Source organism: Cynocephalus volans, chromosome 3 (genome assembly GCF_027409185.1).
Source record: "Cynocephalus volans isolate mCynVol1 chromosome 3, mCynVol1.pri, whole genome shotgun sequence".
NCBI lineage: Eukaryota > Metazoa > Chordata > Mammalia > Dermoptera > Cynocephalidae > Cynocephalus > Cynocephalus volans.
The window spans coordinates 58,235,948-58,259,367 of NC_084462.1; the positions used below are offsets into that span (position 1 = coordinate 58,235,948).

The following is a 23,420-nucleotide window of genomic DNA, read 5'->3' on the forward strand; positions in this document are numbered from 1 at the left end:
ATTTTGTGTTCTTAATGATTTTTTCAATACATTTTTCTCATGTTCTTATTAGACAAAGCACAAAACTGATAGCAAAGGTAATTATTTACCTTATTAAATTAGTAAACCTGCACCAAATACATAAAAATATATTTATTATCAGCTTTTGCAACTTTAATATAGATGTGATTTCTGATAAGCTTTGCAAATACTGTACATAGCTTCCAGCTCCTTTTCTTCTTTTAAAGATCTTTGGAGATTCATAAGAACTACTGGATTTGATAATTGCAAGTTACCACTGAGGAGGATGAAAATTCAGTGACTTCTCAAAAAAAAAAAAAAATTAATATTAAAAAACAAGTCTTGATCATTCATTTACTTTTTCACAAAATTGGCAATATAGTTTTTAAAAGATGTAAAAAGATTTTTTGCATTTAGATAAGCATCCTAAAATATAAGGTAAGACTACAAAGCAGTGTGATAGGTTTTTCTCTGTAACTTGTAAGCTGGATTGGAAGGCAATTCCCAGAATTCCAGAAATTGTGGAGACATTTTTACTTTAATATGCAATCATGATAAACTGCATTCAACCAGGAGTCAAAGGACCTGGGTTCTAGTTGGCATCTTGCATAATGTGATCTTGAATTCAAGTCTCTAAGCTTCTGGATATCAGAACCCCCATCACAGAATGAAAAGAGTTAAATCAGGTCATCTTGAGTATCCTTTCCAGCTCTGTTATTTTGTAATGTCATGAAATCAGAATAACATGTTCCAAGCTGTTTGTGGTCAGGGATTTTAGAACCTGTTTTTCTCATTGTACTTTTAAAATTTCTACTTTTTTTAGTCTTATTCTTATGTGAATATACATATATTTTTCTCCCATGTTCTTCTGTGCATTTAAATATATTTTTCTATTTAATAGCATCTTTATCATTAGCAATGAAAAAGTTTCCCAAATATGTATTTTTCTTTTTTTTTAAAGATGACCGGCAAGGGGATCTTAACCCTTGACTTGGTGTTATCAGCACCACCGTCTCCCAAGTGAGCCACGGGCCAGCCCTACCAAAGATGTATTTTTCATGTTTTGTTTTTATTTTTTTTCAGCTTCCTTTTTTAACTTCTCCAAGACCTCTTCTGGAGTTGCAGAGGCCAAGAGCTTCACAACCTTTTCACGAGATTTACCACCCTGGGCCAAAAAGAAAAAAACACGCTATACATTCTTTTTTTTTTTTTTTTGTCCTTTTCGTGACCGGCACTCAGTCAGTGAGTGCACCGGCCAGTCCTATATAGGATCCGAACCCGCGGCGGGAGCGTCGCAGCGCTCCCAGCGCTCCCAGCGCCGCACTCTACCAAGTGCGCCACGGGCTCGGCCCACACGCTATACATTCTAATGTTAGACAGCAGACCTCAGTTGTAGCCATTGCAGCCATGTCCACAGGGGGTTGTTACAGATGGGCTTTCCTGATGGTTTAGGTACCCCTTTCTCCTGGCCACTTCTGGTCTAAACAAAGACTATCTCTTAGATTCTACCTTATTACAAATTTTTACAACTCTCCAGGGTTTTTACCTTCACACATCAATTTCTACAATATAAAAGCTGGACATTAAGCTTTCAAAATGAATATAGAATCCAGATTTACAATATTCTAGATTCAAGTAATTATTTTGTTTAAATTAAAAATGAAAATATTTTAAAAATACCAAAATAAATATTGCAATTTTATATAAACCTTTATAAAAATAATTCTAAATACAGACAATATAGTCTCTATACTGTTACACATTTCTGAAAATTCCAAACGAAAAGCAACTACACATCCAAGTGCTGTAATTTCACAGTCACGTAAAACAACTTTAAAAAGGACTTGCTTTCAAACACATCCTTTAAAGAAGATAAAATCTGAGCAGAGATTTATCTAGATAGGTAGAATTTGCACAGGTAGAAGAGCGGAGAGTGCCTTTTAGGCAAATGCCAGAGCATGAGCACTTGGCGGAAGATCAGAAATGGCCTACCACAGGAGGGGAAGGTGAGGGAGGTGGCTTGATCAGATGGATTTTTAGGTGCAGTCTATGAACCAGTGACTGAATGCCAGTGAGAACCCAGATAAGAGCTATACAGTGTAGCACTGGAAAACACGTAGAGCATTAAGAAATATAAACATAGCTGGGCCCCACTCTAAAGATTCTATTTTAACAAATCTGGGGTGATGCCCAGGAATCTGTATTTAGAAATCATTCCAAGGTGATTTTGATACCTATCCCTAGTGCAAAACCATGGCATTAATGACTTCATATGAAACTTCTATCTTCCCAATGAGCTTCTGTTAGTGAGCAAGGACAATGTGGGGAGATGACACACAATAGAAACTGCTTTAGATTTTTTAATGTGCTGATAATTTGAAGAAAGAGGTGACAGAATTAATCTGACCGCAGGTTCAGGAATGAATTTAGAAAGGAGAAAATGCTGGAAATGGTGATATCTAAGGAAAATAAGTGCAATGTGAACAGTCTGAATTATGATTGAGGCAGCAGGAATGAAGGAGACTAAATAGGAAGGATTCACAGACTTTTGTGATTAAATGAATGAGTTAAAAACAACTAGTTTTCCAATTATTTGGGAAAAAAATCAGTATTTAATATATCAAGATTGATGTGTAATAATCAAAAATGTTTAAAAAGAGAACCAGACCTACCTTATCCAAAACTACATCACTCTTTTTGAGTTCTAAGACCTTGGAAAGGTAGCGACAGAGCTCAGCATTAGCCTCTCCCTCTAATGGAGGTGCAGCAATAGCTACATTTACGGCTTCAGTTGTCAAATCTGGAATGAAAACAGTGTGGATTTTATCCTGAAGGAGTTCTTTTTCTTCATAAAGTGAGGAAATTTTGTAAAAGAGTTTGCGTTTCCCTAACCCACAGTAGATTTTTAACTAATAACTGACGAAAGAAGAAATTGATGATTAATCATAGTTAAGGGAACATAAACATGGCAAATACGCATCTACCATTACAGAAAATAAATCCAGAGAAGAAAACTGATATTTACCCTACCCTGCTGACCAAGATGGGCTTACAGAGTCCTGGGGTCCAGACTCCCCCATCAATACAGTCTTTCTAAAGAGTAATCTGCCTGTAGTTCTCCATTGTTATTACAAATGAGCAGGCATTTCTGCACTCTTATACCCCGTCTGTGTAAACAACATGGCCATATAATCTACAAGAATGAGGTGGTAAAACAACCTTCCTCCCATCCTGTCACTGATTCTAAGATGCACAGTTTTTCATATTTTAACAGCTTTGAAATCAAGATTTGTCTTATAATAGATGGGGAAAAAAGTGTTTAGTTGATATGGATTTTTTTCTTATTTACTGGTTCATAATACTTGTGTACATTATAATCGATGCCATCTCAGATGTGATAAAACATAATATTCTAACAGTAGACAGTGTGCACAGCAACTACTTAGAAAATGCTGGCCAAAGAGGGTACAGCCAACGGAGACAAGCTAACATGGCCATTAGCACAAATCAGGCCTACCATACAAATTCTAGGGTCTTGTTTTCAAAATTTAAAAATAATTTGGAATACAGAGCTTTAGAGGTTTTCAGACTTTCAAGATAATTCAGATCAATGGTTTCCAATTTTTTTTTTCCTTCAGAATCCCCCCTTGTTTCCAATTTTCTCAGACTCCCAATAATGCCAGAGTAGAAGGGGTTTGGGACGGCCCAGTAGTTGGCCTTAACCCATCTCGTCCTCTTACCAGGTTCTTGACTCTGCCACAGGAAGGAAGTCAAGCAGAGTCACAGTAGAGAGTGAGAACAGGTTTAATGCAACAAATAGGAAATGCAGATTTCACAGAGAGAGAGCACCGCCTAGCTCCGGAAACCCAGCAGGGCCCGCACCAGATTCAATACAAAAGAAATACCCCCTTAAAGTCTAGTATAGAGCGCAGGCTAGCTCAAGAGAGTGAGCAGTTGCTAGCCGAAAGTTTGATACAAAAGAAGGCACATGCACCTGAGTGAAGTGCAGGTTGGCCCCAGGAAAGTGAGCAACAACCCTCCCTTAGGCCGGGATTCAGCTTTTATAGTCACGCTATCTAATACATATTTATGTTATCTAATGAATATAAATTCCACTTTGCTGAGCATGCTTGGCCATTAGGGTTATATAACCCCTTTCTACTGAGCATGCCCAGCCACTGGATTTGCATAAGTCAATCCCCCCTGAGGTCTCACATTGATCTGAAAATAGATTCAACTTGCAACAATAAGGCTTCCCTAGGGGAGGGCCCTGAGACCTTAAGGAACAGCTTGAAACCCAGAGGCCTGTCTTGAAACCTGAAGGCATGGAGGGAAACGGAGCACCTCCCATCTCACTAACATTTGAAACAAATGTAAACACAGCTAGTCAGGAGCCCTGTCTGCCTTGTCTCTCCCTTGCCCAAAGCAAAGATTCCTTGAGGCACCTCTGGGGCTCCAGGGAATAGCTTGAAAGCCTCTAATTTAGTCCAAATATCTCATCTGACAGGTGAAAAAATTAGGCCCAGAAATGTTTTATATTGTTTTGATTTAAAACAAGTCCACACAGGAATTCATCAGGGGTCTCAGACCTCAGGTTTCTCTCCCTCCTTAGGCCAGTGATCATTAAACTAGACCAAAATGTCTCTTCTTTCTCTGGCCAAAGTCTCCAGTTTTGGAATGGGACAAACTAACAATCTAGGCTATACATATGTTTCCATATGTGTCCTTTCTAATATACCATTTTTTTTTCTTTAAAGATGACCGGTAAGGGGATCTTAACCCTTGACTTGGTTTTGTCAGCACCACGCTCTCCCAAGTGAGCCACGGGCCAGCCCTGTAATATACCAAATTTTTTTTTTTTTTGTCTTTTTTGTGACCGGTAAGGGGATTGCAACCCTTGGCTTGGTGTCGCCCGCATCGAGCTCAGCCAGTGAGCGCACCAGCCATCCCTGTATAGGATCTGAACCCACAGCAGGAGCGCCACTGCACTCCCAGCGCCGCACTCTCCCGAGTGCGCCACGGGGTCGGCCCATATTCCAAATTTTTAAAAAGGAAAATATACAACAGTTTTTGTCTTAAATTGGCATGATTTAAATATCGTATATTCACTTTCAAATACCTTTACATTAGAATCTAGAATTTTAAAATGGAAACGCCTCTACCTGCAGATGTGAAAAATATGCTCGACTATCATAGGATGAACTTTCGGCTAACCAAGGCGAAAGGAGGATGGAGCGGACACCTGATTCATATGTGAATCCCATCCCAGTGCCCAGATATACCTGTTACAGCATTTTGTTTGGAGCCAGGTTTGGCATGGATGGCTATGACGACACAGCCTTTAGGATCAACTGTCACAGGACCTAAGGCAGGAAGTGGTCTCTCCGGTTCTTTGCTCTGGCTTTTACCCTAAAATGACAATAACCACACAACTTTACAAAATATTTTTACAGGTTACAAAATATTTTACAAAACTTTACAGGTTACAAAGTATTTTGCCACACATTTAATTTGATCCTTCCACTACTCCTTTCACCTTTAACCAAGACAAACTAGGCTAATCGATTAGTCGTGTCTAGGTACTTCTGGCACATAGAATGCTTTTCCCACGTCCTTCAAGGCTCAAATCAATTCTTCCATGAAGCTTTCCCATCAACCCCACAGTGTTTCTTCCTGTCTTGGAAGAAGTCCTGATTCTGGCTTCCATACCTCAGTGCTGGTTCCCACCGTTTGCTTTGTACTTCCAATTCCTAAGGGGCGTCTTTGTTATTATTATTCATGTTTGCATCCCATGCAGCGGACCTAATAAATGTTAGTGAACAACTAAGGCTAGAAGTGTGTATGTGTGTGTGTTTGGAAGGAGGAGGGGAGAGGAAGGAACAATAATGATTAATATTTAAAGGCCTACTATGTGACATAAGCAGTGCTAAGAACTTTAATTTACTCAACAAATATGAACTAAGCAATGGATATGTAAAGATGAATAAGGACACATGGTCCTTGCTCTCAAAGAGCTCGCACTGCAGCGACAGAGAACAAACCCAGTTTTAATACACTGTGCTAAGTGCACCGATGAGATTCGCCCAGGACATTACTGCACACAGAGGAGGGGAAGGCAGCCCAGCCTTGGGACATCAGGGAAGCTGCCAACAGGAGGCAGTGCTTGAGCTGAGTCTGAGAAACGGGTTGGAGTTAGCCATGCACAGTTGGTGGGAAGGAAGCGGGAGCGGTGTACTCCTGACAGGGATGCCACCAGGCAAAGGAAAGCGGTAGAACGCAGAACAGAGTTCCCAAGGAAACACAGGCGTTACGGCGCTGCTGGAACCTGAAGTGCTAGCCTGGGAGTGCATGAGGAGGCGGGGAGGTCGGCAGACGCAGCCCAGCCAGAGCCTTGGGAGGCAGAGCGAGGGCCGCAGGAGCCCCAGGTCTGGGGGTTAGGGGCGGCTGTCTGGAGTCCCGGAACTGAGTGACAACAGCTGCCGGCGGTGTCTTCCACCCAGCCGCAGGTTGCGCATCTCTCCCGCGCTCCTCAAAGAGCAGCCCTGCAGCCCACCCTTTCACCGCCACGGGACTTGTTTACTGGCCTTGTTCGTCGCACCAACTTTTTTAGGCATCTCGGCGCCAGAAAGGAGCCGAGCGGAGGCCCGAGCGCCGGGTCCTGCCCCGAGCTGTCTCAGCCAGCAGCCGTGCTGCAGCATCACCCCCTGCGGAGGCGCCGGAAGAGCCCTCTGCGCCTGCGCACGAAGCGGGCGGAGGGGGGGGGGGGACGCCGGCGCGCATCTGCTCAGGCCCGAGGGCGGCCCCTTGCGGCCGGCGGAAGGGAGTCTTGTTGCACCAGAACCAGTGCGCGCCCCTCTTGTACAGCAGACGAGGATGGGGAGCTAAGGTCGGATCATGCTATGACCCACCCCCTCAGCTGGTGGGATGGTCTCTTTTCTCACCGAGGTGAAAAAAAGGTATTGTCACTTCTCAGGATTGGAGTGAGCGGCAAAGAGTGCACAGAGCCAGTTGTCTCCTCACGCCTGCCGTCAACCAGCAAGTGCAAACAGAGTCTCAAATGCTTCCTGTGGTCCACAAGCCGATGTAGAGCCTCGTGCCGGCTTGGCCATGGGTACATTCCGCTATCGATGGCGCTCCTTCCTTGTACCAGGCGTGGAGGATCCCACAGTGTAAAAGCAAAGTAAATACACTGCAACACGTGACATGGCAAGACATGGAACTGGAGAAGTCAGCGGAGGAAAGATCATGGAGTCACTGAAGAGTTTGAAGCTATGGGTAAGCACAGTCCAATTTGTTGTGTTTTAGAAAGACCTCTAGCTGCAGTGCAGCCAATAGAGGAAAAGCAGGAGGTAGGAGATCTGACACCTAAATGGGAGATGGTGGCCTGAACCAGAGTAGCGGCAGCGGGTATGCAGAGCTGATCATTTCAAGTATATTCAGGAACTGGAATGTTCAGAGCTTGGGGAGTGACAATGTGGAAATAGAAGCGAAAAGTCAAGGAAGGTGCCCAAGAAACATTTGGGAGTCTGAGGTGAGGAGTTCAGTTTTGGACATAATGAATTTGAGATGCCTGTGGGATATCCAATTAGAAATATTAAGGGGGTAACTGAATATATGTAACTGAAGCTGGAGAGATCTAGGCTGGGGATATAGAGTCTGAAGTCCTCTAAAAATAGATGGCGATTGAAGCCATGGAGATGGATAAGAAAGGCTTAGAGTGTGCAGAGCAGGGGCCCCAGGACAGACCCTAGGGGCAGGTACAGAGATCACCAAAGGACATTGACCAGAGGTAGGAGTATGGTGTAATGTCTGCTAAGGGAGGGTGCTTCAAGAGGGAGTACTCAACAGTGATGAATGCCACAGAGAGCACATGTAAAATAAGGACTGAAAAGTGTCCACAGATTTAGGAAAAAGAGTAGTGTTCGTTACCCAGGCAGGAGCAGTTTCAGTGGAGAGGAAATGGAGGTAAGTGTAGAGAATAATTCAGTGACTTCATTGTGAAGCAGTAATTGGTATCTGGAGGGGCTCATGACGTTTAGAGATTTTTTATTTTTTAAACTGAATGAGAGTTAACCATATTTTAAGGTTGACAGGAATAAGCCAGTAGAGGAAAGGTTACAGGAGAGGAGAGGTTCCTAAGGTGGTGGGGTCTGAGCACGAGTTGGGAGACTGACATGTTTACAGAAAACCTTAGATACTCCTTTCATAAGAGAAGGGAAAGGTTAGGTGCACATATAGGTTTTGTGGTAGGAGTTGGGATTTCTTTCATTAGCTAGGAGTGGGGAGGTGCTGAAGGTGTGAAGAGAAACAGATTTAACAGAGGGACTCTGGAGAATGGCAAAGACATTGAAACTCACCTTGCAGCACTGACAGCCTAGTGGAAGTTGGAAGCCATGAGATCATCATGATCTCAATCTATAGTTATATCATTTCAAATGCCTGGACTCAACAGCCACAGAGTTGAAGATAAGGCAGACAACTGGATTTATCCAGGTCTATATATCCAGCCCTGTATGAGAGGGCCGAGGGTTATTGATGAAGTGGTTAAAGTGATTAAAGATCAAAGGTGGAGAAAAGGGAAAACAGATCAAAGGTAGAGTCTAACTGGGTGGGGAAAAAGAAAAGAGAGTTGACAGAACAGAGAGGTCAAGGCGCTGCAGTCTTGAGGCTCAATAACACATGTGATTGGAATGCAAAAGTGTGAAGCTGTATTGAAGGTTGTGGTCAGACAGTGGGATGTCTGTGTTTACAATTTCAGAGACAGAACAATTCCACATGATAAGGCACACGGTGTGGTCACGAGAAGGAATGGTGGTTACTGGAGGTAAGGAAGTAACTGGAATGCTAGGTTGGGATGGGTTGTCACATGCACACTGAGGCCACTCAGTATGTGAGCCAGATATTAAACCAAAACTGTATTTTCTTTCTTTGAAATCAGTTAAAAATTGAGGCACAAAAGCCAAACCAGCTTTATATAGCAGTCATTTGTAGAATTTGTTTTAGGTGAAGTCATGACAGCCTCAATTAGAACTTTGACAGCTGTAATGGAAGGGGACACTTGTGATGGTGAATTATTAATGGTATCTGGCAGGTGGCTAGATGGGTGAGGGGAGAGAGAGGGAAGAGGTGCCCTGCAAAGAACCATGTACCCTTTCCCACAGGCCACTGGGTGGGGGGTGGGGATGAGTGTGAGCAGCCGGGAGGTGTAAAGCCATCAGCCCCATCTGCCACCAGAACTGTGCACCTGACTTATTGCCCAAATCTCTGCCTCTGGAAGGGAGAGAGGCAGAGTGGGAAGAAATATTGCCTAATAGTGAGAGAAAGAACAGGGACTATGGTCCAAATGGCAGAAAATCAATTATCATTTATGCTGGTTCCCATTTATTTTTACCTTCCTTCAGTTTTAATTCCATTCCATTTAATTCCAATTCTGTTTAAAAACTCCAGCTTCGGGCCGAGCCCGTGGCGCACTCGGGAGAGTGCTGCACTGGGAGCGCGGCGACGCTCCCGCCGCGGGTTCGGATCCTATATATATAGGAATGGCCGGTGCACTCACTGGCTGAGTGCCGGTCATGAAAAAGAAAAAGGAAAAAAAAAAAAACAAAACTCCAGCTTGTCTTAGCCTTGCCATGGAGAAAAAGGAAAAGGGACTTTTGAGCATACAAACTAGGTGAGAGAGTAAATGCACCGTGCAGCTCTGGGGCTGGAGGTGCTTGGGGCTGGGATCGCTATGGTACCATCCCTCTTGTGAAGGATATGTTTTGCCAAATTTGGGGACAATTCCCAGGTTTTGAATCTGGATGACTAGGACAGGGAAGTAGAAAGAAAGTGGTTTGAAGGAGAAGGCACTACAAAGGGAAGTGGAACAATAAGTTTTAGACATACTGCATTTGAAGACCTTGCTCTCTAATGTACTACAAGCTTGTCTGTTCCCAGGTAAATTTTTTCTTTAAAACTATAGGTACTACCTATGTAGACCTAAAAGAAATAACACTCTGATAATGCAAATAATCAATGTCAATTTGTTGGGTAGATATCATTCTTTCTGAAAATGGAAGATATTTATATTCTACAGTAAGTACAGGTACGTCAAGTATCTTTTGGGATCTTATTGTAAAGTTTGAGAATGGTGATTGTTATTTTTAGACCCAGCAAAATATTTTCCCAATTCTTGGGAAAACAGAAATGGGCTTAACTTCCACCTCCCATGACTTACTGATTTTTTAAAACATTAATATTTTGCCTGTGAAAAGGTTATTATAATAGTATTTAGCTTATACTGATGCTCAGAGAAACGGATAGAAATGAATAAGGATGAATATAAAGTACTCACTGCAGAGCCTGGTACACAGTAATCACTCAGGTAGCTATTATTATTAATAAACAATTGTGAGATGATTGTCACACTATAACAGAATAAATAAGAATGTATTCTCCCACATTCTTCATTCTTCACCTCCAGAGATAATAGGTAAGGAAAAGCCTGAGATCACAAAAAAGTGATCAAGAAATAGATGGCAGTTGGGGCCGGCCCGTGGCTCACTCGGGAGAGTGTGGTGCTGATAACACCAAGGCCACGGGTTAGGATCCTATGTAGGGATGGCCGGTTGGCTCACTGGCTGAGCGTGGTGCTGACAACACCAAGCCAAGGGTTGAGATCCCCTTACCTGTCATCTTTTAAAAAAAAAAAGAAAAAAGAAATAGATGGCAGTGGCAGTTGTTACTGCTGTAGTTCCTCTGAATTGCTTTAAGGCAGCAATCAAGCGTTCTTATTTTGTGTTGCATTACTTCCATAAATTAAAAATAAAGTTAGCTCTCAATTAACTAGAACCTTTGTTCCAAAATGGTGTCTTATATTCAACTTTTAAATGAAAAAGACAAATGACAAAAAGAAATAAAGGATAATATATATTTATTTAAAAAACAAATCCCAGGGGATGTTCCAATGTCAGTAAACAGTTCCGTTTCTTGTACCTTCTACAGCTACATTCAATTACAATCGTTCAGTACAACATACTTGAGGCATATGAAATGCCTCAAACGCCAAAAAACACTACCTTATCTCTGGCATAGCACACTTTTTAAGGCAGAAGTATTTTCTATAATGGTTACTACACAGTGTTTGCTGATTAATCTTTATTTAACCATAACCACACATCCTGTAGGTATTCCCGTTAACTGAGGTTTGTATCCCTAAGGACATGGTACGAGAGAAAAATTTTTTTTCCCCCCAGCAATTTCAAGATATCTCAGCCAACAACACAACCTTACTACCTTCTTGAAAATAAAAAATTAAATATTTTAGATGAAATAATTTTTTATATCCTAATTATTATTTAGAAAAAAATTCTTTTTCAGTTGATACTTAAAAGAATTTTGATTTTTAATCATCATCCACAACTATTTGATAAACTTAATTACACTTAAGTTTTTACTAAGATAATCATTTTCAAGAGAAAAAAATGAATGTTATTTCATTTATATATCAAAAAATTGACTTATAAAAAAGTGTATAAATGTTATTCTGCCACATATACTTCTTATCCCCTCCTAATACAGCTGTACCAGTGACATTAATGAGGTCATGAATATTATACATATTTTACCTCTTGGGTAGAATTGTGTGGTTGACAGCATACTTTTCAGCAAGAATGATTCTGTTGGTTATCTTTACAACTTCAAAGTAGTTGTTAGAAATGTTAGTATCCTATTCTGTTTCCTGCCGTGTATGATTGTTTACCCAGTCATCATCCCCATCATCTCAACCCTCGGGAACCATCATCAGCATCCCCCACACAGACAGACAGGAACGGTGGTGCAGTTTAGCGATAAAGAATCCAGTCTTGGACTATACTTTTCCAGCCTTGTTTATATCACATTGTGAATTTATACAAATTCCACTTATAGTTTTAAAACTGTACTATGTAACACTATACTATTACAAAATATCCTTTTCTGTAAATGCACTGAAAATTTTCTTGGGCATTTATTAGGCCTATTAGTCCAAATACTAACAACAAGATATTTCAAAACCCCAAAAGTAAATCAGTTAATAGGAATTCTGTAGGAATACTGACCCATCTCATCTCATCTAACCTTCAAATCAGGTAAGCCTATTTGCCCATCTTATCTAAGCTTCAAAATAGTTAAAGCAAAAACAAAAAACAAATCGGCTATATGTAACACAAATCTTTCAATTCCAAAACTATTTATTGAAAGACCATGAGTCAGCTGAGCTATGAAGTTATACAAGATGAAGCTGAAATAGGTGTGCTTTTTAAAAACAATTAAACCCAGTTCTCTTTTCCTCTAAGGTTATAAGAAAATGGAAAATCTGCCTTTAAATCATGCAGAGATTTAAACCAACATTTTTCTATCTCCTCTGAGAAACTAAAATGTTTCTTGTCTTACAATTATAAACATTTAGAATGCTCAAACTATTTTTTATGGCCAGTTATTTATGCCTTTGAGACTAGATTGTATGGTACCATTTAGCCAACACGTATTATAATGCTAAGTTATGTATAAAATATTATTTCCGGTATTTGTCCATCTTCTATTGAAGTGCCATTATTATTGCCAGGGGAACTAAAAAAGAAAAAAACAGTCTTGCTCGCAGCAGGTGTCTCATGCATTACTTTCTTCAATCCTTTTGTGCCATAGTGGGAATCTGGACCCTAAGTGAGAATAAAAAGGTTTATTATAATTTTCAGTCAGTAAGCACTCAATTTCAGGTGGTGTTTTAATTAGATTAATGGTCTATTATATTTCATTATAGCTCCTGTATAAAATTTTATGCTAAGTCATTTAAGGAAAAATGAAGTTTTTGTTAAAAAGCTAATTAATGAGTAAAAACACTGCATGTAGAGCTCAGCTATTATAGAATAGTGAAAAGGTTTTAAGAAAATAGTAATTTTATTTTATCTTCTGTCAAACACTCAATTTCCTACTCAAACTTAGGAAGAACTTCTTTCAGAACAGAGCTGTGCTGAGAAGCATTTCTATTCCTAAAGCAGTGGAATATTTTAGCTATCAACTTCCTCCTCCCATCTCCTAAAAGACTCTACTGTCACTAACTCCCAGCTGCTAAAACATGCTTTCTGTAGCATTCAAGAGGAAACCATGGGCCCCATGAGTGCACCATGTGGAACATTCTGATTGGCTCTTACTTTGAGTGTTGCGCATGCTGTGTAGCACACGTTGGGCAGGATCTCTATAGGTTCTTTGAACATGACCCTGAATGTGCTGGCAGTCCCATCACAACTAAATCCGGTATCATTTTGTCCCAGGGTTTGTTTTTTTTCATATTCAATGATCTGTAATTTTTAAAAGAGAAGTTACATTTAAGTTAAACCAACTGTAATGAAGTTTCATAGAAAAGAATATGAATCCCTTAGAAATAGCAGAGTAGACAACAAAATCTCTGTGTTCTAAGTTTTCTCTACTTACCATTAACCACCAAAGACGGCTTTAAAAATACTGTCAGAAAACAGCTGTCATCACAGTTAAGGATGGGGAGAATGTTAGATAACTGGGGCTTGGCTGTAGAAGAGATGAGTTTCTGTAAAAGACACATGGCTTGGTGTGTGGATTTTTAGAATGTGTGGATTTTAGAATATCTGAGGGAAATGGGTATTTACTCCTTGCTCACATGTATCTTCTTGCCTAGAAATTCCCTTAGGATTTCCTATGTCTAAATGTTATTTAATGAAATTAAAATGACCTTAAATGCATTATTAGGTTTATGAATATTCAAAATGTCAGAATTCTGTCTTTTCAATTTAGTTTCATAATCTCTGCCAAGCACTGAGGTAGGAACTGAGGAACACCTTCAATGAGTTTCCAGTCACTAGATAAGACATGTAAATGGTGGTAATTCAGTCTAATACCTGCAGTAAGACAGCTATGCACAAGACAAAGCAGCCAAACAGAGGAAAAACTGCTTCTGTCGAGCAGGGGTTAAGCTTCACAGAGGAAAGTTTTAAATGCTCAAGTCAGAGCTTATCAGGTTAAAAGAGAAAGGTCTGCCGTGTGTGGGAATAGCACATGCAGAAGGAGATGCTCACAAACCTGCCTTTTTGCATAAGCTAGATGAAAATAGTAATAGTGAAACAGGCAAAAGCCATTTATGCTGTGAGAGGTCAGGACAGTGGTCACTCTAAAGGGAGAGTGGCTAGAAAGATCATGAGCGGCTCCTGGGGTGCTGTAGGTGGTGTTCCTTGGTTAGGTAGTTACGCAGGTGTATTCAGTTTGTGAAAGCTGAGCCATATGTACCACTTATAAACATGCAGATGAGCAAACTAAGGCTTAGAGAGGTTACACAATTTGCCCACAGTCACACCTTGTAGGCAATAGAGCTGAGATTCAAACTGAAATAGGTCTATCTGACTTTAAAGTTCATTCACTTAACCATTTTATCTCCTATAAAATGTAGGTAAAAATCTCTTGAAAACGCCAAAGCTTTAAATGTATCATTATTAGCATATGCACAGATTTTCAACACCTGCTTTTAGCCAATATCATTAATCCACTTACTGACTTGCTGTCCTCAATACTGCTGGTCCCATGGGGATATTAGAGAAGTTGAGATGGAATAAAGAGGGTCCAGGGCTGGCTGTTTAACTCAGTTGGTTAGAGTGTGGTGCTGAAAGTACCAAGGTCAAGGGTTCAGATCCCCATACTGACCAGCCGCCAAAAAAAAAAAAAAAGAGGGTCCCTAAATGTTACTGTTACAGTCCCAGCAGTTTACTATCTTTCCTTAACGGTCCACAGAGTTAGTGGTAGTGGATGTGGGTAGTCTATTGCTGTTAAAATCTTCCAAGCCATGCTATTATATAACACAGGACTTCAGCACTTTCATCTAATACTATTAAATTGATCCAAAGCTGTGTTTTAAGTACATGGCTCTCCACATAACAAGCAGATGAAGATGACTAATTTTCACAATAAAATACCATCTCTATTATGCCCACACCCGCTACTTAAGCAGTATAGACTTTTCTTTCTATACCCGGTATCTTTTGGGTAAGGACCCATGATGGGAATTAGGAAAAAGCACTCTAAGTACTTCTAACATATACTCCCATTTAAAACTTACTGATTCATAAGGAAACTTACTGATTTAGAGAAACTGAAATGACAAGTGTGTAAGGGAAGGGTTGAGTCAGGGACTATATCTGCTAGTTGGTAAATACATGGTATTGAGAGCAGTTTCCCACAGGAATGGGCCCTTATTACAGAGTTAAAGCAAAGGTTGTAAACTAGTATCAGGATTTAGCTCCACATTGGCTATGTATGGTCCTCATGGTGTTGGTGTTTCTAAAGACTTTGAATTATTAGTCAAAAATTGAACACAGGGAGATTTAACATAGGAATCCAGACTTCTGGCTTCTTATGAAAAACCAGAAGGTTGGTATCCTTGGGCCTTTATTATTACCACATTGCTACTACTGGCAGCAGCTAAGTAATGGTTGCCCTTTATATGTTCCACTTCCCCACAGCTCCCTCCTGTCCCTGTTGTCTCTTACACCAGGCCTGTTCTCTCATTTAAAATTACCCCTATAGGCTGGCCAGTGGCTCACATGGGAAAGTGTGGTGCTGATAACACCAAGGTCAAGGGTTCAGATCCCCATACTGGCCAGCCACAAAAAAAAATACAACATAGACGTGTTTTCAAAAATAATTTTACTAATTGTGGTGTGCAATCCAAAGTGCAGACAACACTGGTTTATTAATAAAGAGGGAAAGAGAGAGGCATTTAACTTTCTTCCAAATCAGGTACTAGTGCCCTACCTGAAAAAACTGAGGTGGAGAAGACCTAAAGAATGAGGCAGGGTCTGGTCAGATACTTGGAAGTCAGAGGGTGTTCAAAGTAGTTACAAGAAATTAAGACAGTTTCAAGGCCCTAGAGTTGAAGGTATCATGAAAAGAGCACAAGGTTATTTTAAGACAGTCAAATGCACAGCAGGAAGTACTAATAGAGGGATCTCCTAGACAAAGGAGAGTTCCTTGTATACTAATGCTTCTGTAAATGACCTCAATATTCTGAAACTTAGATTTTTTAGATCAACTGTAAAATAGAACTCTCTTGATTTAAAATGCTACTAACCGCTTTTCTGATTCCTTTGATAATTATACTGAAATTTCGTTTCTGTGAAAACAATACCTTATTGTAAAATTGCATGTTTGTTATATTTCAAGATGATATAGAGTGGAGAAAAAAATTTACCTGTATATTTACTTGATAATCCGTAGGACCATGAATAGATCCGTATAAGCCAAATCCGACTATAGAGATTCTTCTATTAACTGTGAACCTGAGAGAAGGAAGCCAAATATAAAATAACATACATAACTCCAAAAGTGTTCATATTCTGAAGGTTTATAATTCTTTTAAGTATTACCTGGAACATCCAATTTTGCTAATAAAAAGGAAAACTACCACAAATTATATACCCTTGGAAATGTCATATGGTTGCTTATAAAAAAAAACACGTTCTTTCTAGAGTAAATTAAACTTAACAAAGAACTTAAGTAGAACTTGTTTCTGTATTGTAAAAGGAATTTATTTAACCTAAATACTCACCTTTGTTATAATGATAATTTTAGTGCTATCCTAGTCCTAATATGTTTTTGCACATCTCTTTCAAGAACATAGCCATGTCAGCCATTAGGACTGAAGCCCTGCATCCCAAACTATGACAATTAATCAGTTCAATAAATACTTACTGGGGGCTTATCATATTTAGGTACTGGGCTTGGCACTGGGAAAATAGTGGCTAACAAGATACAGTTGTTCTACCCTCACTGGGCTTACAGCCTAATGGAGAACACTGATAATAAATGAGTACAGAAAGGAATAAATAATTATAAATTATTTATAAGAGTTGTGAAGGAAGCAGGCTGCTGTAACAGAGAATATTAGCGGTGGAGGGCTGGGACCAAGACCTAATTTACACAGACGGATTTGAATGAGGATTCCACAAGTAGAACAGTTAGGAAGTCCATTTTTTCATAACAGGAAATATTGACCCATCTTACTCCACTTTTATATTAAACATGCTAAAACTGACATCATATACATATGGAATTAAAAGACTGCATAGTGAGAGATAATATGTAATGTAGAACAAGTAAGTCTCAACATTTTCAGCAACAACTTCAATTATTGTTACTACTAGCACACCACCACCACTTAATGAGTACTTCCTAATGTTCCAGGTACTCAGCTTCAGTTCTTCACATGAATTATATTCTTTAAACATTACAACAGCCCTATAAACTAAGCAACAGTACTATTTTTATTAACCTAAGTTTTTGTAGTTAAAGAAACAGATTATGAGAAATTAGTTTGCCTGGGTCAAAAAGTGTGGCAGAGCTGGGACACAACCCCAGGTCTGCTCAGATCAAAAGCCATCTCTTTTTTTTTTTAAAGATGACCGGTAAGGGGATCTTAACCCTTGATTTGGTGTTGTCAGCACCACACTCACCCAGTGAGCTAACCAGCCATCCCTATATGGGATCCAAACCCGTGGCCTTGGTGTTATCAGCACCACACTCTCCCGAGTGAGCCACGAGCCGGCCCTCAAAAGCCATCTCTTAACTACCATGCTAAACACCCAGTACAGTAAAAGGACCACCTTATTATTTTTTTTTCATTTTTAAACCTTTTTTTTTTGTAATATTGTAGATTTACATGCAATTGTATGACATAATAGAGATCCCATATAGTGTATTCTTCACCCAGCCTTCCCCCATGTGACATAGTACAATATCTAAATTAGGAAATTGACATTGATACAATACTTCCGTCTTATGCAGATTTCAGCAGTTTTACATGCTCTCCCTTGTAGTGTGTGCATGCGTGCATGCATGTGTGTATGTGTATTTAGTTTACATGTATAGATTTGTGTGACCAACACCACAGTCAAGATACAGAACATTTCCAAGGCTCCCTTGTGTTGCCCTTTTATAGCCAAAGAACCACCTTAAACATTTCAAAATATATTATTTATAATCATTTTATTATAAAAAAAAATATAGTTTAAAAAATTAGAAAATGTAGCTGAACAAGAGGAAGTTTTTAAAACATCCATAAATTTAGAGATAACCCTTGCTATCCCTTTGCATTTCTTTTTCAGACTTTTGTCTATGAACACATATGTATTATTTTAAAAATCATATCAGAATATGTATATTTTTACCTTTTTTTGGCAGCTGGCCAGTTCTGGGAAAAATATATATCTTTTTATAACTTCATTTTTTCATGTAAAATGATAAAAAATTACTACTGACTCACTATATTTAACTAATCCCTTGTTGGATAATCTAGGTTGCCATTTTTATTATTATATAATAATGCAATGTTGAACAATCTTACAGCTAAATCATTTTACAAAAACTTAATTATTTTCCTTAGAATAAATTCTTAGAAGTAGAATTTCTAAGCAAAAACAAAAAGCACGTGCTTAAGGCTTTAACTAAACATTGTCAAACTGCTTTCTGGAAAGATAACACACTACACCCCATAAGGAATAAGGATCACTTCTATCTCACTCTTATCATGAGTATTTTAATTTCCTCTTGCCTTTGAGAAACTGAGGATTGACAAATTCCGTCTATATTTCTTTGATTATAAATGAGATAAAACATTTGCTCATATGCTTACTGCCCATTGGATTTCCTCTTTAATGAAATACCCACTCTTTCTTTTATCATTTTTCTCTATTGATGAGTTTGTCTTCTTAACGTACATTTGAAAGAGCATGTTATATATAGATTATGGTTATTTATGCTTTGTTGGTAATATCCATTACAAAAAGTTTCCCATTTGTCATTTATCATGTTGATCTTGGACATAAAAATTTTGAATTATTTGTAGTCAAATTATGACCTATGCCAAGTTTAGAGAGTCCTCCCCTATCCTCATAGTAAATGAACATTCACCTATTCCAAAACTTTAATGGTTTCATTTTTGTCTAATGTTAAAATTTTAATTTATATGTACATTGGTACATGGGATCTGAAAGGATCTATCTTCCCAGAGGTTAATCTTTCCCTCATCATTATCACATTCTAAATGACTATTTAGATTAGGTTGGTTTCTGATTTCTATATTCTGTTCCATACAACACTTCTTATAGCTTTACAATACTTTTTCATGTTTGACCTGTACTACTCTTTTTAAAACAGAAGAATTTATTCTTCCAGATTAATTTAAAATAATTTTGCTAAGCCACTTTCCCCTACTAAAAATACATGATTTCTGAAAGGAATTGTCTAGTAATATACATAGTTTAAGACCCTGTCCTTATTAAAGTTTGATTCCTGTCGAAGTTCTCCAGTTCTTCATAAAGATATGAGGGGTCTTCAAAAAATTCATGGAAAGATTCACATTATCTTTTAATTCTATTTTTTCACTAACTTTTTGAAGTAACTTCATACTATACCATACATTTCTTTTTTTTTTTTTTTTTTGTCGTTTTTTCGTGACTGGCACTCAGCCAGTGAGTGCACCGGTCATTCCTATATAGGATCCGAACCCGCGGCGGGAGCGTCGCCATGCTCCCAGCGCAGCACTCTACCGAGTGCGCCACGGGCTCGGCCCTACCATACATTTCTTATTACTACTTTATGTTGTTACTATTGTGAATGGAATTATTCACAATCTTACAATATCAAATACTTATTACAATATATAGTATTGTAATACTTATTACAATATATAGTATTGTAATACTTATTACAATATACAGTATCGTAATACTGTAGTACCACAGTAATATAAGAATATTATAACAGTAATAATTTTTACTCAATATTATAACTGGAATTTTTTTACATTTTACACTTTACTATTCATCTCTGTAACTGAATCTTGATGACATATAGGAACAGCAGTGGTTTTCAAAAATACATTTTATAATTGGCCACTATTCTCTTTTATTGGTTCTAATAGTTTTTTAGCTGATCCTGAGGTTATTTAGGTGGATGAGTTATTCTCAAAAAGGAGTTCTGGGGCTGGACAGCTAGCTCAAGTGGTTAAAGTGCAGCCCTGTAACACCAAGATCATGGGTTTGGTTCCCCATACTGGCCAGACACACACACAGAGACACCTCCCCACACACACACACACTTGTTGGTTTCTACCCCCAAGGAGGCATGCTCTGTTTTCACAAAGGTTTAGGGACACTACTGGCAAGGAACCAGGTATACCAGATTTCCTGTAATGCACAGAACAGTTTCCCATTACAAAGAATCCCAACCAACTTTCGAGTGTCTTGCCAGAATTCATATGGGTGAAAAATTTGTTTATAAATACAAGCCTTGAACCTAATTCCATTTTATTTATAAACCAAAGATTTTTTTTAGGGAATTTTATTCTCATTATTTATGGTGGTTACGTTAAGTTGCCACATACACAAAATTAGCAAATACTAAAGCATTGCTCCTAGGGGAAATATGCATAACACACAGAAATGTGAGTATGTATATATACACACAAGTATATACTCAAATATATAAGTATACACACACATACATATACACACACATCTCACATAGATTATAATCTTAAATCTTAAAAACAACTTATTCTAGGGCCGAGCCCGTGGCGCACTTGGTAGAGTGCTGCGCTGGCAGCGCGGCGACGCTCCCGCCGCGTGTTCGGATCCTATATAGGACTGACCGGTGCACTCACTGGCTGAGTGCCGGTCACGAAAAAACGACCAAAAAAAAAACTTATTCTAGTAGATTCTGTTTCTTTTATTTAGAAAAGAGAAATCAGAGTTCAGAAGTGCTAAGTAACTGCCTGAGGCCACCCCACTAATAGGTGTCACAGCTAGGAACCCCATGCAACCCACCCAAGAGCCTGAGTTTCTTGTACTATGCTGCACTGCCCCCACCATCTCTATCTCTGTAGGAAAGCTAAAACAGGAAGGCAGAGAGCCTTGCCTTGTTCAGCACGAACTGGGAATGTGCTGGTCTGGCAACTAAAGAAGTCTTTTACAGAAAATGATTAAGAAAGTGCCCCAAGTATTGATTCTGGGTTACAAATAATTTCAGGGAGTAGACGAGTTCACAAATATAGAACTATGAATAAACAGGACAGACTATACTGTTTTATTTGGAACCTTTAAAGAAAACAACTTAAGTGGCAGCAATGCTGCTCATGGTGTTTGAGATGTTAATTTAACACATGCCTGTACCACCCTGCAATCAAAGCTGACTTATGCTGATACACAGATAGGTACCACATTTGACTACTTTAGTCTGTCTTCTAGTGTTGTCCTGCCCAAACCTCTATATATTGAAGTACACGTTTTGTTTTATTATCAGTACATTTATTTCTCCTTTACATTACAACTAGGCCATTTAGAAATTACAAAATATGTGTGCATATTATCTGTGAATTTCATTCTAGGTTAGTAAAGGGGAAATTACAAAAATATTTATTATAAAAAAGGGAGAACTGGGTTTAATGGAGTTGTGAACTACTAATGTATGTAATATCAGCTGTAAATAAGGAAAAAGTCCTCCTCCTTTCCAATATTCAAGCCTCTAATTTCTTTATCCTTTATGAATACATCAATCAGAATTATAACAACACTCTGGAAAAACAGCAAGGATAGTAGGCACGCCTGTACTGAAGTTCTAATAGACTATCATGTTAAAGAAATATTCTTCTAGACCTAATTTATTATCTGGAATGAAGGTGAAATTTTATCAAAAGCCTTTTTGACATCTGTAGAAATCAAATTGTTTTTCTTTTTGATCTGCTACTGTGATGAATTATATGAATACATTTCATAACATTGAGCCATTCCTTCAATCTCCAAATAAACTCTGTTTGCTTACACAGTATTATTCTTCTAAGGTACCACTAGATTCAGTTTTACAAAGAATTTCTTCTCTCTCTCTCTCCATATTTTTTTTACAGCAGGCCGGTGCAGCGATCGGAACCATTGACCTTGCTGTTATCAGCATTGTGCTCTAACCAACTGAGCTAACTGGACAGCCCTCTTCTATATATTAAGTGAGGTTCATTTGGACTATTTTTTGTCTTGTCAGATTTCTACATAAGGGTTGTACTTCCTTCAATAATTAACCAAGAAATATTTTCTTCTTTTAATGCTCAGGAAACTGTCTGTTCCTTAAAGGTTGGATAAAACTCACCTGTAAAAAACACCTTGTGAAGGGACAGTTCTTTGATAACTTTTAATTCCTTCCATGGTAATTGGTCTATTCAGGCTTTCTTCTTCAGTCAATTTTGATAATTTATATTTGCCTATAAAATGATCCATTCCATCAAGATGTTCAATTTATTAGCACAGAATAAACCCAGAATTAAAATAAAAATCTCAGCACATGATTATATTCCCATTTTTATTTCTAAATGTGAATATGTTTTCTTTATCACCTTTGCCAGAGGTTTATTTATTTTAATGTTTTTTTTTTAAAGGAACCGGCTTATGGATTTATCAATTCTACTGTTTTTAAATTCATTAATTTCTATGTTTACCTATTTCCTTTCCTCTTTTCGTATAGTTCTTTTGTTATTCATTTTCTAGCTACTTGGGTTGAATGCTTAAGCCATTTATATCTATTCTAATTTATATACTAAAAGCAGTTAATTATTATTTTTTCTTCCTGTGCAGCTTTGGCCTCATCCCATAAGTTTTTACATATAGTATTCTCATTGGGAATGATTACTAAATAGTCCACAAATGCTTTTTTTTTTTTTTTCTTTTTGCTGCTGGCCAGTAGAGGGATCGAACCCTGGACCTTGATGTTCTCAGTATAAATGCATTTTATTTTCTTTTTTAACCCAAGATTTATAATAGTCACCCACCTGAGTTCTGTTTTTTAACAAACTTGTTATTAATTTCTAGTTTTATACTAAAGTGCTATTAAATAACTGAAAATCCAGAAGAGCTAAGTTTATGAATACTGGTATCAATTCTATTTTGACATTTAACCTAAAGAAACACAGTAGAGCAAATAAACTCCTCAACATGATCTTATGCACGCATTTTTCAAGATTCTTGATTTTTTTCCCATTCAAAGCTTTTATAAATGTATACTGAAATATTTTCTATGAAACGTCTACGCAAAGAAAAAACTCACAATACATACAGTAAGGTTAAATTTATTAAATTGTAGCCCTTAGCCTGTAAAAATAATGTTTGATCAATTAAGATCTAGAACTCAGCTCACCAGAGTAGTGATCCAAACAGAATTCACATAACAGAAGGCCCAACCCAATCCTTTCTTATTTTATTTTTTTCCTAAGAGGTCACCCTCCTTCATAATTCAGTGAGGAGACCAGGATGCCTCAGTGACTTTGTGACTCTTGTATTAGCTAAGAAATGTATTAAACAAAGTATAAAATAAATTGCTGATTAATTATCTTCCACAATATG

At 38.4% G+C, this 23,420-nt stretch overlaps 2 protein-coding genes and 1 long non-coding RNA gene across 3 annotated transcripts in view; 1 reads left to right on the plus strand and 2 right to left on the minus strand.

Moving 5' to 3' along the window:
- Positions 1-289: 289 nt before the first annotated feature.
- Positions 290-6,699, minus strand: C3H15orf40 (chromosome 3 C15orf40 homolog). The gene is made up of 4 exons (XM_063089766.1): positions 6,585-6,699; positions 5,283-5,409; positions 2,673-2,800; positions 290-1,165 (listed from the first exon to the last, which is right to left on the minus strand). Exons 1-4 carry the CDS (start codon positions 6,696-6,698, stop codon positions 1,070-1,072), a joined length of 465 nt encoding a protein of 154 aa, XP_062945836.1. The 5' UTR covers position 6,699; the 3' UTR covers positions 290-1,069.
- Positions 6,700-7,131: 432 nt separating this feature from the next.
- Positions 7,132-22,326, plus strand: LOC134372368 (uncharacterized). The gene is made up of 3 exons (XR_010022909.1): positions 7,132-7,275; positions 8,759-8,824; positions 21,938-22,326. It is a non-coding gene; the product is annotated as an uncharacterized LOC134372368 (long non-coding RNA).
- The window catches only part of BTBD1 (BTB domain containing 1), a 43,255-nt gene continuing 30,730 nt past the window's right edge, over positions 10,896-23,420 (minus strand). The window contains exons 6-8 of the mRNA XM_063089879.1: positions 16,229-16,316; positions 13,170-13,316; positions 10,896-12,677 (exon numbers count right to left, since the gene is read on the minus strand). Coding sequence (XP_062945949.1) covers positions 12,519-12,677; positions 13,170-13,316; positions 16,229-16,316 — 394 coding nt within the window. The 3' untranslated portion in view covers positions 10,896-12,518. The remainder of the gene's footprint in view (positions 12,678-13,169; positions 13,317-16,228; positions 16,317-23,420) is intronic.

Excerpts from the sequence above, each read along its gene's own strand:
- C3H15orf40 (XM_063089766.1), bottom strand. The coding sequence starts at position 6,698 with ATGCTGCAGCACGGCTGCTGGCTGAGACAGCTCGGGGCAGGACCCGGC. Across the intron at positions 2,801-5,282 it reads CAAACAAAATGCTGTAACAG|ATTTGACAACTGAAGCCGTA; the intron begins GTATATCTGGGC and ends TTTTCATTCCAG. Across the intron at positions 1,166-2,672 it reads GTGATGTAGTTTTGGATAAG|GGTGGTAAATCTCGTGAAAA; the intron begins GTAGGTCTGGTT and ends TTTTTGGCCCAG.